Source organism: Physcomitrium patens, chromosome 5, assembly GCF_059467195.1.
Source record: "Physcomitrium patens ecotype Gransden chromosome 5, ASM5946719v1, whole genome shotgun sequence".
Classification (NCBI taxonomy): domain Eukaryota; kingdom Viridiplantae; phylum Streptophyta; class Bryopsida; order Funariales; family Funariaceae; genus Physcomitrium; species Physcomitrium patens.
The window spans coordinates 3,527,351-3,543,448 of NC_143414.1; the positions used below are offsets into that span (position 1 = coordinate 3,527,351).

General features: G+C 37.9%; 3 protein-coding genes and 1 non-coding gene across 5 annotated transcripts; 3 read left to right on the plus strand and 1 right to left on the minus strand.

The window, feature by feature from the left end:
- Positions 1-1,375: 1,375 nt before the first annotated feature.
- LOC112282207 (uncharacterized) lies at positions 1,376-4,016 on the plus strand. The gene is made up of 3 exons (XM_024519571.3): positions 1,376-1,949; positions 2,618-3,309; positions 3,428-4,016. The coding sequence occupies exons 1-3, from the start codon at positions 1,626-1,628 to the stop codon at positions 3,621-3,623; spliced, it is 1,212 nt and encodes a 403-aa protein (XP_024375339.1). The 5' UTR covers positions 1,376-1,625; the 3' UTR covers positions 3,624-4,016.
- Positions 4,017-6,864: 2,848 nt separating this feature from the next.
- TRNAT-UGU (transfer RNA threonine (anticodon UGU)) lies at positions 6,865-6,936 on the minus strand. The gene has a single exon. It is a non-coding gene; the product is annotated as a tRNA-Thr (tRNA).
- A 91-nt stretch (positions 6,937-7,027) lies between these two features.
- On the plus strand, positions 7,028-10,109 carry LOC149989232 (uncharacterized). Its single transcript, XM_090250275.1, has 2 exons — positions 7,028-9,310; positions 9,597-10,109. Exon 1 carries the CDS (start codon positions 8,405-8,407, stop codon positions 8,834-8,836), a length of 432 nt encoding a protein of 143 aa, XP_090106401.1. The 5' UTR covers positions 7,028-8,404; the 3' UTR covers positions 8,837-9,310; positions 9,597-10,109.
- Positions 9,349-14,485, plus strand: LOC112282906 (uncharacterized). Of its 2 annotated transcripts, XM_090250274.1 has the most exons (11): positions 9,349-9,658; positions 9,992-10,257; positions 10,659-10,733; positions 11,135-11,193; positions 11,419-11,554; positions 12,214-12,310; positions 12,649-12,715; positions 12,852-12,950; positions 13,245-13,489; positions 13,658-13,759; positions 13,916-14,485. In XM_090250274.1, the coding sequence occupies exons 2-11, from the start codon at positions 9,996-9,998 to the stop codon at positions 14,157-14,159; spliced, it is 1,386 nt and encodes a 461-aa protein (XP_090106400.1). In that variant the 5' UTR covers positions 9,349-9,658; positions 9,992-9,995; the 3' UTR covers positions 14,160-14,485. The 2 variants fall into 2 exon arrangements, with proteins under 2 accessions (XP_090106400.1, XP_024376838.2); XM_024521070.3 differs by having other exon boundaries at positions 9,349-10,257.
- Positions 14,486-16,098: the final 1,613 nt, after the last annotated feature.

The window sequence follows — 16,098 nt, forward strand, 5'->3', positions numbered from 1 at the left end:
ACACACCCAATATTCTTTTTGTACATGTCCAAATTTTTGAACTAAGTAAACAAATCGACACAAACACTCAGCTCGCTGTTTCGGAGGGTAGTTTGTTCTTCGTGTCCCTTGCACGATGGACTCGCCCAGAATGAGCATGAAATTCTCAGGTGGGGTCCTCTTGCTTCCACAGCAGCCAACTACTCTGTACAGAACTGAGTTTTCTAGAAGAAAACTAGCTCACCACAATGGCAGTGTTTTTGTTGTTGTGTTTTTGGGGTGAAGCAGCAGCAGCAGCAACAGGGGTGAGAAGATGATCAAAATCAGCCGCATCGATTTGCAGTGCAAGCTCGGATGGGATGTTTTGATGATGCATGGACACGGAGCGAGGGCTGATGTGTGTGTGTGTGTGTGGGATTTCGCAAGTACTTGGCTGCCGCAAGTTCTTCGACACTGTCAGTTTCTTGTCGAACCGTCCTTTTCTGCATCACTTGTGTGTGTGGGAGGTTGAGGGATTTCAAGTGTCAACAACCCCCCCCCCCAAGCTCTTTCCGTCTTCATTTTATTTATTTGTATATTTATTTCTATTTTGATTTTGATTTTTCCTTTTTTTCCCTCCTTTTTTTATTATTATTATTTTATTGTCTTGTCTTGGAAGGGGGTGTGGCTTGTAATGGGTTTGCAAGGATCCAGCTTCGGGGAGATTTTTCAATAAGCACGGTTGCAGTTCACGGAGCTGGAATTAAATGCACACACTCCGCCTTGTTTTATATACAATAATCTCGCTGGGACTGCAGTGGAAGGCGAGATTGAGCCGACCACTGGCAGGTGTAGTCCATTCACAACGTTTGTAAGTTCATTTTCGCTTTGCTCCGTTAACAATGAGAAGCCGCAAGGTGGTGGTGGTGTTGGTGATGGTGATTACTACTTTCACCGCGGTTTTCGACGTCGAGATTTACGTTGACGCCGTATCGGTCTCGGTTGAAGTAACAACAACTTCACCGGTTTAGACATCGTGCACAGACTTAAGCGAAACCATGGAAGGAGTACAAGAGCAGGATTCGGGACAATATCTTTTTTTTTTCACTTCCCACCAGCATTTGAGCTTCCTCTCTATCCTCATTTATGATGGCCACAGATATTCAGCCCCGAGTTGATCGGCGACCCCGCCCCACTGCATCTAAGACAACACCAATCCTGTTTTTTTATTTATTTCTATCTTCAAGGGGCGGGGAAGACTGCTGCCCGGCGAGTCCCCCCAGATAGTCAAACTAGCATCCCATGTCACACCTCGCCGTCATCTGGCTCTACCCACTTTCCTCTACAGTTTCTGGCTGCTCATGACTGCCATTGTTTCCATGAAGGATTTTCAACCAATTCTAGCTTAGTTAGTTTGTTTGTTTCTCAAGTCTCGTCGGAGAGTTTCTTCTCCGCTGTCGGGGATATGAAGAGTTGGTGAGAAGTTGGTGTTCATTAGAGGTTGTTGTCTTGCAGATTTCTGTCTAGGTGGCTCACAGGTTTCAGCTAGACGTTGTTGTAGTAGAGGGGAGGGATTTTCTCGTAGTTAGTCGGACCGAAATTGCAGTTGGCAGGATTGGGATCGGCACAGTGGGGGAGTTTGTCACACTGTTTTGAGAGGACAGCGGATGGCTGTAGCAATGGAGATGGCATGGAGAGGTGCAGAGTTGGGCAGTAGCCCGGTGTTGTTGAGCAAGAAGCACGCGTGGGGCGCGGATACAGAGAGATTGATGCAACTGATGATGGGCCAGTCTGGTTGTGCCTCGGCCACGACGTCTGAATCGAAGCGGTCGGAAGTGACGCTGGACTTGCTCGTCACTGACGCCGCGTTTCCATCTTCGCCTTCATCTCTTGGGGCGGGATCGAAGTGCAACTTCTTCTCGCCTGAGTTTCTGGAACTCGACCCCGATCACCCTCTCCCCTCTGGCTGGGAGAAGTGCCTCGACCTGAAGGTACACTTCGCCAGCACCCAACAATAGCCTCAAACCTCTGTAACTTTTTGTTAGCATGCTTGCTCGGTGTTCATCTCGCATTTTCCGACGGTCTTGTGGAGCGAATTAACGAGAATTTTCGCTGGAATTCAGATGGTTGTATTGCCATAACCTTATCTGCGGAGTTTCGATTTCTGGTGTGTCTGGGATCTTTTGTGATCTTGCAGCTGTTCAATTTCAAATCATGGAAAGAAAGAGGTGACAAAACAGTCGATGGTGTTCTAGTTATGCCTTGACAGATTCATTGGGGTTGAGATTAAGACCACGTTCTTCCTTAGGTCTTAAGAGGAATAAAGTTGCACAGGGCACCCCTTAAAGCTTTACTCATTTGGGTCTTGGAAAAGGGTCATTGATTGTAGGATCTTGGGCTTATCTTGGGAAAAATTAAATCACGAATTTGTGTGGAGTTTTGTTTTCGTGAGCATTAGTGGTCCTCGTGAAGGGGGCTACATCTTTTATTCACGGAAAAACTTCCTTCCTCGGATAGTTATATTTGATTGCTGTCTCCGAACACCTAAGAATGTTGGTGCATGAGCTATTGCGAAAACAGTCGATGGTTTGTAGTTCCATAGTCATGGTGCTTTGATTGAGTGAGCCCGCTTTTTCATTGAACAGCATCTTATGTGCAGACAGGAGAGCTTTACCTTGTGAACAAGAGCACGGGCACGAGAACAAACGAGGATCCACGAAAGCACCAACAGCAAGCGGCCTTGGCTGTCGATACATCTGTACCATCACCTCTGGCGCACGAGTTTCTCAGCAGCAAGAAATCGGAAATTCTCCGAGAAGAGCGTATGAGAGCTTCTACATCACCGGAGTCCTCGGGAGATGCTCGTAACAGACAACCCTCGCAATTGCTCGCATTCTCCGCTGGTAAGCAGCGGTGGAACATGCAGCCCGACTGCTATAGCACAGTCAGTCTCAACAAGATGGGCGGCAGTCCCAGAGCGGTACCTTTCCCTGATTCTTCCGACGAGGAGGAATCCAAGCTGGAGCTGAACTTGAACCTCTCTGCTGTCTGCAACTCTCCCTCACGTCCGCACGACCTGAAATTTAGCGTTTGTACCGTGGAAATGGTGGAGAGGGCTCTGAAGAGGACAGAGAAGGCCCTGGGGAAACGAGAGATGACGACGGTTGTCTTCGATCCAAAGCACATGGGATCCTCCTCCTCCACCTCCTCTCTTACCTCGGTTCGCTCGGATCCTTCCTGGTCTTACTCCCCTTCCACCAGCAGCGCAAGCTCAACATACTCTAGATCTCTCGGCACTCGCGCCACGTCAACTCAAATGGAGACATCTCACGCCTTTGTGTCAGATCTAGAGTAAACTCGCTTTCCCTCTGATCACTTGACTCCGCATGCCTCTGATCGATGTAAAGGTTTTAAGGGTAAAGTGGGAGCATGACATGGGAACTGAACGTGTGATTCTTTGACTCGACAGGGCTTGTGAAGCGGAGAGTAGCAAAGATGCGACGTTTGGGACTGGCTCTCTTGTAATGGGTGCATGTACGCGGTGCATCATGTACGTGATGCTGAACAAGAGCGACCCCAAGTGTCCGCGGTGCGAGAGCAAGGTGCCGCTGGATTTCAGCTCTCCGTCACCGAAAAGACAACGACTAGACACGATGCAAATATGAAGCAGTTGAACCAAAGCAGGACTATCATCGACGACGTACACCAAGGGGAAACACGCTTCAGTCCTTATGAGAAGCGATCGATAGCACCTATAATGACATGAGCATGCGATACCTCATCGCTGCGCGAGGAAGTTCGAAGTGGGAAATCGATCCGTTTCCTTTTGTACATTGTAAATTTGTAGCTAGTAAGGTAGACGGATTTCTGGCGCTGCCACTCCCATGGCAGCGACAGGAACTTGTACCATTGCACCACGGATGAAACAACAACGTCCAGCCAAAATCTTCACACAGAATCACGTAGTGGCAGAGAGGAGAGTGTACTGTTTTCAAAGACGAGTTTTGTGGGTCCCTTCACTTCGAATCGATGCATGAATTAGCTTCTCTTTTTCACCATGCAACAACCGATCGTGATTTCCTTCAAACGGACTGTCTTCATTTCTGAATGGATCTAGCAGCTGGAAACCTCATTTCTTTTCACAACAACCGCAACAAGTCCTGATCCAAAACACACCGAACCATGACAAGGTGTGCACACTCCTCTAGATCTCAGTAATAACTTTAATCATTCGTTCCAGTTACAGTTTTCGAGTTTCTAAATCAGCATATTTGGTGCAACCCCTGCAATTTAGATATGGCTCTGCAAAGAAATTTCATAACAATTTTAACTTGGTCGAATGGACTTGACTAGTGCAAGATAATTCTTGATAAATGATGTTATGAAAAAATATAAGTAAAATTACTTTTTTATTATGTTTTTTTGGGTTTTGTGAAGGAATTGTTTGTGTAAACTTGTCTTTTCTTCCAAACTATAATAAAACTAGCCTATCTAGAATCCATCAACTCATCAAAAAAATAATAATCTGAAACGATATGTTACAAACTTCTTAAACATTGGCAATATGGGAGAAAAATAATGTCATTGTTTTTGCACATATTGCAAATATTGTTTGAATTCTCAATTGACAAACTTAAATCTTGTGTTGAACCTTGAAAAGATTCAAAGCATTTGCATCTTTGTAGAAAGATTCTTCTGTATAGTATATGTCAAAATTTTATCTTCAATAAGAATTATAAAACTTCTTCATGTATTAGAAAATATGAGTAAATTATTATAATTTTGTATAAGAAACTACATCATATATATATATATATATATATATATTTTATTACTAATATCAAGTATAAAAATATTAGATAATTATACTTGACATTAGTATCTAATATATATATCATATTAGTAATAGATATATTAGATATTTGATAGTATAATATATTTACTAAAATTTTAAAATTTTAAAATTTATTTATGTATTTTTATATTTAATTATATTTATTAGAGCCTTCAAATTTTATTGAAATAAATAATTAAAAAATTCATCAATTATAAAACCAATCTTTCATTAAATCACTAAATAATAATAATTTCAACCAATCTTTCATTAAATCACTAAATAATAATAATTTCAACCAATCTTTCATTAAATCACTAAATAATAATAATTTCAACCAATCTTTCATTAAATCACTAAATAATAATAATTTCAACCAATCTTTCATTAAATCACTAAATAATAATAATTTCAACCAATCTTTCATTAAATCACTAAATAATAATAATTTCAACCAATCTTTCATTAAATCACTAAATAATAATAATTTCAACCAATCTTTCATTAAATCACTAAATAATAATAATTTCAACCAATCTTTCATTAAATCACTAAATAATAATAATTTCAACCAATCTTTCATTAAATCACTAAATAATAATAATTTCAACCAATCTTTCATTAAATCACTAAATAATAATAATTTCAACCAATCTTTCATTAAATCACTAAATAATAATAATTTCAACCAATCTTCTAATGTTCAATATAATGCATTTTATGATATATATAACTTTGAAGAAATTTATAAAGTTATTAATGCAAATGTTGTAATTTAAAAAATACCATCAACAAAATCAACAAATATTAATTCTTTGAATAGATCTAAAAATAACATGTTCTTCAAACCACTAGATTTTACCTTAAAAATTTGATTTGATAATATTTTAGCCAAATATTTTAAGACAAATATTTTAAGACAAATATTTTTGGAGCAATTAGAGAAGAAAACGCCTTATACATAACAATCTTTGCATACTACAAAATATAGAATTACAATTATTTAACCCAACTTGAGTACATCATGTCTTGTTACAAAGATCAACGTCAGTAAACTTGTTCTAATAAAATTTGCTCGGGAAAACATCAAATAACAACACTTTATTTTAGCTCCCTCTCCAAATTCCACAATCCAATGCCTTTCAAAAATTTGAATTTCTCATGTTAATAGTCTTTTCACATGCAGATGTCAAATTTTAAAATTTTAAACAGAAGAATGAAAAAGAAAAGAAAACTAAAATACCCAGTGACACCTTTCCTACCACAGAACACAAACAACGATAGTAACAACTCTTATACACACCCCTTAATCCATTAGCAGATCCTAATAACTGAGCACAACAACAACAATTGTAACAAAGAAGAAGAAGAACAACACAGCACCTGCGTAGAAACATTTCAGAGCCATGGCGGCTTTTGTGGCACCGTTAAAAACCCCGTTTCGCCATGGAAGAAATTATCAATATAACCTTCCATCAGAAATACGATGTTCTGTAAGTGCAATGGGAGGGGCCATTCATTCATGGAAGTTGTACGGGATGTGCAGTTGTCTGTATCTTCATACCATGTGTACGTACCAGGAGATAAAATATTGTTGACAAAAAACAACACACACACACACAATGGGAAGAGCTGAGTCCTGGCACTAATGAGTGGTATGCAAAGTATCTCATTTTGGTTGCGAAGGATGCCCACATGTGCATTTTTATATATATATATATATATAGATATAAATTGGAGCAATGATGGTTGCAGTTGCAGGGGTAAGTAAGTAAGCACATGGCCAGATCGAGAGCACGAAAGGAGTGTGAACTGCACCTGCAAAGTAGTTTAGGGGATTGAACGTGTCCCTGGTACATAAAAATCCCTCTGAACTCCAGGAACATGGGTAGTTGAGAATTGGCAACTGGAGTGGGTGTATTGCTTTGGCATGTTTGATTGTTTGCAAGATAGATTGATTGATTGATTGCAGATTACGAGATTATTGAGATGCAGTGCCCAGAGTCGCAAAATAGAGAATATTTTGTTACAATTCTATTCGGTGAAACTACGATTATGACCTGGTGAGAGACTGCCTCCACGGTGGATCGAACACCGGACCTTCAGTTTACAAGACTGACGCTCTACCACTGAGCTACGAAGGCGTCTCGGCCCGCCAGCCAGGATCGTTGCGCGACGCTTCGGAATGGTCTAAAACAATTATATCTTAAACCATCCTTCCGCTCCCCATTGCATTCTTTTTCAAAGAAAACGTAACAAGGGTGTATAAGACCCCAAGTCATCCATCACACCCATGGAATTGTGCCCTTGTCACATGATTCTTAACATTAGATTATCTACTTTGGATTTGTTTTCTCTAGTGATGTGCCTCAATCCTTCAAGTGCATTATTTTGCAAGCCTATGTTGTGCAAAGAATTATTTTGTTGTACAAGTTCAAATTCAATGTCCACTTAGTTTCTATCAAACCTGCAATTCTACCTTTTTCTTAGTTGGAGCATTAGGTGGAGTCCACAAGTCACACTCTCTATCATAAATTTATGTAAGTATGCACAACAAAATAAAGCTAAAGTTTATACATATATATATATATATATATATATATATAAATTTCAATAATTCTATCTTTGTGTAATTAGATTGAAGCATATGCAACCTTGGTTATCATTATTTATGTACTTTATAAAACCACCAAATACTTGAAGGTGGTCAAAAAAAAATCTTACTTGTAATTACAATATTAAGTATACAATCTCAAAATATATATTATTTGTATGTACATGTGATGTGATGCTTGCATTCACATGTTTGCATTTTCAAACAAACCTAAGCATATCTTTTGATAGTTTGACCACATGACAACACTCAATGCTAATATGCAAAAAATAAGAGATGTAGATAGAACATATCTAAAGAATAAAGGCATCAATACTTTTTATGGTTATAACAATTACAAGACTATAAAATGATTTATAAATTTGTACTATTGGTAACAAATAGTAATTTTTTTAAAGTCATCAATTTTTATTGTATGGTATAAGTAAGTATACATCTGTGTAAAGACAATTTTGTTGTTCAAGTTAGAATTTTGTTATATCATACATTACTTGTTTTTGTTGGCTAAGATGTCGACTTTTATAAAATTAATCAGTTTCTTTTATCCTAATGATACATGGGTAATTTACATTAAATGGGTTTTTGACATGTAGTAAATATGTGTGAAAAATACATCTGTTGTGAGAAAAATAGAAAAACAGAAAAATAAACATTTATTCAATCATTTATTATTTTAGATAAGAAGCAGTTGTGAAAAAAGTAAAAAATAAAAAACTACATAGACGTTTATAGATAGAAATTACCATTGGAATTGAGAAGGTCACCAATACGTATGTCTTAATTTTATTATTATAACATTCCAACTACAAATACATTTTTTTTTAAAAATAAGAAAAATAAGAAAAATATAGGAAATACAAACGCATTACTCAACTCAGCAGTGCCGTGTCGGAGAAAGTTGATCCCAGAAAGGGACGCCCATTAGGGCAACGCAGAGTCCTAATTACCCCATTTCCCCACAAGATTAGAATTTTCAAGAACACCAGGCCCCCTTGGAAATGGCGAGGAGGCCTCGGGTGTTGCGAAGCGTCGCAGCGAGGTCAGCTGAACAAGCACGCACACACTCACGCGATGCGATGCGATGCGATGCGAGGAGGGAGGGAGGGAGGGAGGGAGAGGGCAAATTTGGAGTCCCTTCCCACACGCAATGCGATGCGATGCGAGGCGAGGCGCAGAGGAGGAGGAAGAGGAGGAGGAGGAGGCAGAGCTCGCTCGATCGCTCGCTCGCTAACATAATAAACTCAATCAATCAATCAGAAGAGCAATTTGGGTTGATAATTGTCTCCCCTTCCCTGGTGGGGGAGCTTAAGCTGCAGGGCGGGCAGGCAGGCAGGCAGGCGACCAAAGAAGAGAAAGAAGAAGGAGAAGAAGAAGCAGGGTGCCTTGCAGCAGGGATCCATCCCCTTTTTCTTTCTCTTCCTCCTTTGTAGTAGTTGTTGTTGTTGCAACAGCAGGCTACCCCTCCTTCCTTATTTGCTTGCTTGCTTGCACTCCTTGCCCTCTACCAGCTTCGTGTTACTCTCGATCGCCGCATCTCGCTCTCTCGCTTTTGAGGTGCCACAATCTTAGCCCGTGTGTTGCGTCGGGTACGTGAGAGAGAGGTTGTCGTGTTCGTGAGAAGTAATGTGGATTGGTTTGTTTGCTGCCTTCTTAGCTTGATGAGATCTGGTTCTGCCCGATCGATCGTTCTCCTTGGCTGGCCTTCTTGACCCCAGCGAGTGTCAGGGTAGAGTTGTGGTGGGTCGTGACTGCAGTGGACATTCGCTGAATCGTGTGTTGTGTTGCTTTTCTGTCGTGTGGTGGTTCACGGTGTGTGTGTGTGTGTGTGTGTGTGTGTGTGTGTGTAAGGTTGGGATCTGTGGAACGAATCTTGGCGTCTATGGGAGGTAGCGTATTTTTTTTATGTAAAAAATTTATCCTTCTTTCGATTTTTTTTGGATTACTCATGGGGGGGGGGGGGTGTTTCAGATCTGATGATTAAGTAGATTATGTGAATTTCTTGCCCCTTATCCTTTGACTGGTAGATAAGAAAGAATTGTTCTTTGCGCAAGCAGGCGCTCTGCGTGTGGAGCAAAGCCACTGAAATGTCTTAGAGGGCTCCCTCTGAGAGCACCTCTGAGAGATAGTGTTTCTTGTTCTGCGTAACAGGAAGCTCAGACGTTTGTCTTTCTTGCTGTCTTTCTTTTGTAGGTTTTGATTATGTTTTCGAATTTATATTCGGAAGAAACTCGAAGTTGATTGGGCGAGCTAAAGTAAGCAAGCGTGTTAAATTCACGAATGGGTTGAGAAGTGTATGTATAGAATTTTAGGTTTACTTCGTTATTGTAGCAATCCTACGCTGGAACACTGCTAATCCTGCAAAGCATATGTGAATATGTTTTCAGGATTAGTTACAAGCGAACTGGTAATTTGAAAGAAGCTCAATCTCGCGTTTTCTCAACATTTTAGGGCGAAAGGATTTGATTCAATTTGATCAGTATGAAAGCCTTGTGATTTGATTCTTCATGATGAGTAACAATTACAATTGTACTTTTGTGGTTGATGTATACCATGCTAACGATTAGTTAAAAAATGTGGTTCTGCAGCACCATGGGATGCATCCTGTCTTCAGAAGCTTTATATGATACAGGTCCAACGCCATCTGTTAGTGTCAGTGTGGGCGGTGAGGTTTATATCTATGTCCCGGGCTTCCGAGCACCCAAATACGTAGATCTGAAAGGGACCTTGCATGGATCTATATCAGCGGACTTGCTATCGCGGTTACAGCAGCTGCGATCTCAGGTTCTTATTGCTTTGGGGAAGTACACGCCAGCCTCTAAATCAAGAAGGTTTCGTAGGCCACATCAACAAGGTATTGTATATCTCTAGCTAGAGAATGCTTTACCTTGTGAACACTACAGGCTCTTTCCAACATCGACAAATTGTTAAGATCTGACACCTGTTATACTTTTAAATATATTTTAATTCCTCAAGAAAATGATGTGCTATGCTGTCTTAATTTTCGAATAGGGCCTTTTAGGGGTTATTGTCGAACTGCGTTGACAATTCAACAATAATCAGGCGTGCAATTGAGAACACGAGGGGCTGTTTTCAGCTTTTCCGAATTAGATTCGTAATGAACAGGCTGGGATTAAAGGTGGGTGAAAGATGATTCAGACAGATAACAAGGTCTTGTATGGTGAACTTGAGTCGATGGCTCTTTGACCCTTCCAATTTGGTTTGTAATATCCTTGAATTATGGATCACATGCAGATACTCCTGCCGCCGTCCATTTGGAAAAGGCACTAGTAAACTATCTTCCTGTGCTCTTGGGTTTCATGACTAAAGGTGGGCACTACTCGAGGTCTACAAAAGTCTCCATTTTATTTTTCGGATTTATAATGAGAACTGTGTCTTAAACCCCACCGGTTGTGATTGTGTCATATTTTGTTGTGACCAAGCAACATCAATTTCGTTTGCAAATTTGAAGGCGTCAAAGGTACATTGTATAGGTCCTGGAAGGTAGATTATGGCAATGCAAAACTGTAATGAGCACGGAGAGGCTTTAGCTGCGCTGAAACAACTTACAGTTTTTCCACAGTTGAAGTAGGTTGTAAGAGAGTATTTAGGCAATTTCGTCAGCCATAGCTGTTTTGCTTTTGTTGGCATGTCTGTGAATGATTAGGTTGGAATGTAGAAGTGAGTGAGAGCTTTTTGCACTTACGACTTGATGCGGTTTCTTGTCACAGGAGAGAAGTTGACTTCAGGATTGTTTTTTGAATGGACCAACGTGGAAGATGAGAACAAGGTTGGTAATCATCATCTTGTCCAGTTACAGGCTTTCTTAGATAATAATACCATCACCTGATTCAGTCTCATGTACTGGTCAACCTTGTAAATCTGCTAGAGTAAAATGTGCATGCGTCTTTGGTTGTCACGATGTGCAATTCACTTGTCATGCTTCCAACTTTCAATTAGTAACGGCTACTAATGATTGTAGTAAAGGCTGACAACTGAAGATCTTTATTGACAGGAAACTTCTATGGGAAGTGTTTATTATGAGTTGCTATCGGTACTTCATCTGCTGGGGGTTCTGGCACTGCAAGAAGCTAATACATGCCTTACACCAAGACCACCTGCAGAGGGTTATAGTCCCAAAGTCACTGAAGGTATTTGCTCTGCTGTGCACTAAATCTTTTATGTTTCGAGCGACACTTGTCTACTAGCTTTTCTTGGTGCAGTGTATTTCATTGAAACTCCTATTAGCTTTACCATCTCTTTCATGGTAACGGCTCTATTGCCTAATTCACTGGCATCTTTTGTTAGGATTGGGAAGATGTTACGTATCTTGGCAGTGTATGCAACAGATTAAATGTTGGCTATTCCATTTGGTCTAATGGAGTAGGTCCATAATCTTAGACAATGCTAATTATTTTTATTTTCTATTGGATAACAATGTTTTTAGCCTAAATAAACAACAAACAAATTAGTTCTTGACTTTGCTACTTATCTTTCCTTTGAATTCAACAACAGTCTGCTCGGAGGTGCAACAATTAAAGATAATGAGTTTGTCTATAGCATTATGAGTTTGTAGAACATTTTTTAAAAAAAAACATGAAAATAGGCCATCTTGCAATCTTAGGAAGACAATGTACAACAAATCACTACATATCTTTACAAATATACAAATTCACAAGATTTCAAGTTTTAAACAAGGTTATATTTTGCACAGGCACTAGTATCGAGTTATACACATCCTGCAGCTTGCTTCTGAAAATCGACTATGTGCTTTAGTTTAATATCTAACATGAAAAGTTGGATATATCAGACAGCAAGAGAAATGCTATTGAGTTATTACTGAAAGCTGCGTCATATCTTGAGTGTGCCTTGCGTGCTGTGCTACCCAATACCCCTGAAGATGTCAAGTAAGACTTGGTTACCTTGGATACTGAACTGCACAAATTTTCCTGCTTTTATTTTTCTTTCAGATTTTATTTTTCTTTTTCTTTTTCTTTCTTTTCACATGGGTCAAATTAAATACAAATAAGTATACTGTGACTGACTAATTTGGGCATAAGGACGATATACAAGTGTTTTGGAGTGGGAGTTTGCATATCCAGATGCTTCTTTCAGATGGATTTTCAGCGTTTGCTGACCCTCGCTCCATTGCTTGTTACGAATTTTGACCTTGTTCGCCAATTCTTTATTAAACGGTTAGTTGGGGATTGTAATTTAAATGTTGGTTGCATGTTTCCTCGTGCAGAGAAAAATTACCTGCTGCTCTGACAGAGTCAATGCTTAGAGCTATAGAAAATCAAGCTTTGGGCCACGTAAGCTGTTTTCAACTGATTTACTCCAGAGAGTTCTTGTTTAAGTGGAAAATTGCTAATCTTGCTTCAATATGAGCTGTACATTATTTACTAGTTCTCGAACTCAGATGTATTAGATATGTTATTCATTGTGCAGGGTATAGAGTTGCAGCTGGGATTTGCAGTGGACAATGTAAAAGCATCTCTGGCTGTGAAGCGAAGAATAGCATGTGAGCATGTGAAAGTCTGGGAAGAGGTTTGTATTCTATCATTAATCTTTGAATAGGTAGGCAGAAGTTCATTATTATTCAATACATGAAAACCGCTCTTGGTTTTTTTCTACAATCTCTTTTTATATTAGTTCCAACAGGATTGAAGCCTCTCAAGAGTATACATTAGATTTGTTCGATTAAGTGTGGTTTTAGCGTATAGAATATACATTCTTTTTTTCATCTTTTTTCGGTGCTTTATTTGATTTATGTACACTGCAATACCAACGGATCGCACTTTGCATGGATAAATAATATTTCTCTATATTACGTCGTTACAGGTCAGTGAGAAGCTTGTATGCGCACCACTGGCAGATGGGCGGAGAGAAAAATATCTATTATTCGTCAACTGGAAGCTTTCTGAAGCCAAGGTTGGGGCGTATTACTTCCATGGACTTATTCTGGATGAGGGTTATGAAGACAATATGCATGCCCAAGCCATTACCTGCCTAAGAGCTGCGGAAACCTTCTTGAAAGAGAGTCAGAGAATTAAAGTTGAATTTGGCAATGCAGAGCCCATGACCAAGTATGTATAACTCCGCTTCTGCTTTGATCATTCGTGCAGTCCTTGATGTTACATGTTTTCATCAACCCTTCCTAGTTGAAGCTTATCTGCACGTACTTTGAACATGAGGAATCACTCAGATATTGGGTTTGATATTTGGGACATAATATTTTCTCTTGTGCAATGTAGAGTGCCTCCATCTTGGGGTGCCATTAAGTATCTATCGGAGAAGATTCCCAGGGACGTGTTGGTTAGAGCTCGGCTTTTTAAAGAAAAGTACCACAAAGAAATGTAAGCAATAACTCCACTCTTTTGTTTCTTTCTTGTTGCTATGAATCGTAGCTCTTTCGGAAGTGCTCGGTTCTATTTTCTTCTAGTCTTGTATGATTGCCATGATTGCGAGTTACCGCTGGCTTTCACTTAATGAATGAGAATGATTTGCTGCAGATTACCTGTTGCCACACCTCAGTTGCCAGTCTTTCAGCTAGCATTAAAAGCTGATCAGTATAATTTACCTCCCATCGACCCAGCTTGGGAAAAAGAAACTGGATATGAAGGTAGATATAATCTTGATTCAGATCTACCAGCTTTTCTTGTCAAGAGAGATCTAAGCCGCAAAGAAAATGGACCGTCGGAACTGAGAAGAGCACAACCCATACTAGCTACGCCAGCGATGGTCCAAGCCAGATAAATTTACTGTACACTAAGATGAATCTTTTGTAAACAATTCAAATTTATCCTTGAGGGTGCAGATTGCTTCTTTTGTTTGACAATTTTCTGATTGCTATATGCCTTCCTCCTGTAAACTAAATAGTTCAGAACTTAGAAACATAGATGATGGTCAGTGAAAAGGGTAAACCAAGTAGCTAAAATTAGAACATTTGTGGGAATTGTAATTCCTTGATATGGTAGGTACTGCACAGTTGTGAGAGGCGGATTCTTAGTATCATTTAACATGTACAATATTGTCAGTATTCTCAATAGTTATATATGGATGACATTTCATGAGCCCAAAAATTGTTGCGTTACATGCTCTTCAAGACTTTATTCATTCAAAAGCTTGCTCGATCTGATACGATTTGCATTGTCTTCAATAATATGCAGAATATTAATTGGTTCTTAATCAATTTGTCAAAAATAGCTTATTTTTTTAGGTATTTGGATGGTAGTTTGTTTACATGAGGAGAATTAAATTTAGTTTTTATAGTCTAATTTTTGATATTTAGGTTGATTCTTAAGTGCACCTAGTTAATAGTACAATGTTTTATGCAAGATTATTTTTAAATTATTAAACAGAATTGCGTATACAATCATGATTGATAAATGGTAATTTTTTACAGGTCATTGAGGTTGATTTTTAAAAATCTCTAATATAAACTGTATTTATTTTTAATTTTATTTTTGATAATTTTATGCTCCTTTCAACTAACATTTAACTTCTAACAATTAGGTTAAATTGTATTTGTTGTGCATATTATTATACTTCTTTCAAAAAGATTAGGACTTGTCATCAATAACTTGTGAAAAACTCCAAGCTATGCTAACTTTGCTATCACTATTTAAAAATTATTGGTATATATATATATATATATATATATATCTATCTTTATATTTTTTTTGTATTAAAACCTTAAGTCTTGTTAATTGTTATGTACACCATTAATTCTTTTACCTATCATTGTTAACTTTGACAATCCAATAATTCTTTATCTAATCTAAAAAAACAAAATTAATATAATTATGATTATTTTTTTAAAAAAAATTGAAAACAACCAACACATGCATTGTTTTTTAATGAAAAACTAAAATTTAAGTGTGATGAATTTCCAAAACATTTACACTATAAAAATAATATAAAATCTAAAACATTAAAAATTATAAGTTTTGGACATAGACTTAATTGTATAGGGAGTAAATGCAATATTTTGTATCTTTACTCAATTACAACATTGTTTTGCTTGTCATGCTTATACTTCCTACAAAACTAAGAAGATGTTAAAAGCAATGCGTGCACTATTGTACTTGCCATGCACATACTTTTAGAAAAACTAAAAAGACTTAAAAAGGAATCATTACAAAAAAAAATATCAATTACAATCTAATTTCTTCCAATTTGGAAGTAACTTATTATCTCACAATCTATACATATAAATAGTCTTTCTTTGGAAGCATTGGCCATAATTTATTTTAATTCCATCTATGCATTGTCGTATTACATGTGTTCTTGCTTAAAAATGCACTGGATGCCTAATTGTGGAAGGTAAGTAGAAATGCAAGAACAATCCTACCAAGTCTAATAGAATCTTAAATAACAAATAGACTTTAATAATCCTCATTAAACTTTGACCAATCCAAAATAAATTTAAAAGAAGTTAGACAAGAAACACAAAGAAATTCCAAACTAATCTTAAAGAAATATAAAAATAAACCTTTAAAGAAATAATGATAATTTTAAAGAAATATTAGAAATAAAAACTATTAAAAAAATAATAAAGAATCATAAATAAATACTAAAAATAAAATCTTAATGTAATCCTAATTAAAACTCTAATGTAATCCAAATTAAAACCCTGATTGAATTGTAATCAAATCCTAAGTAAAATCCTAATTAAAATCCTAATTGAACCTTA

Excerpts from the sequence above, each read along its gene's own strand:
- LOC149989232 (XM_090250275.1), top strand. The coding sequence starts at position 8,405 with ATGGCGAGGAGGCCTCGGGTGTTGCGAAGCGTCGCAGCGAGGTCAGCT.
- LOC112282906 (XM_024521070.3), top strand. The coding sequence starts at position 9,978 with ATGTGGTTCTGCAGCACCATGGGATGCATCCTGTCTTCAGAAGCTTTA. Across the intron at positions 11,555-12,213 it reads TAGTCCCAAAGTCACTGAAG|ACAGCAAGAGAAATGCTATT; the intron begins GTATTTGCTCTG and ends TGGATATATCAG. Across the intron at positions 13,760-13,915 it reads GAAAAGTACCACAAAGAAAT|ATTACCTGTTGCCACACCTC; the intron begins GTAAGCAATAAC and ends GATTTGCTGCAG.
- LOC112282207 (XM_024519571.3), top strand. The coding sequence starts at position 1,626 with ATGGCTGTAGCAATGGAGATGGCATGGAGAGGTGCAGAGTTGGGCAGT. Across the intron at positions 1,950-2,617 it reads AGAAGTGCCTCGACCTGAAG|ACAGGAGAGCTTTACCTTGT; the intron begins GTACACTTCGCC and ends TCTTATGTGCAG. Across the intron at positions 3,310-3,427 it reads GCCTTTGTGTCAGATCTAGA|GGCTTGTGAAGCGGAGAGTA; the intron begins GTAAACTCGCTT and ends TTGACTCGACAG.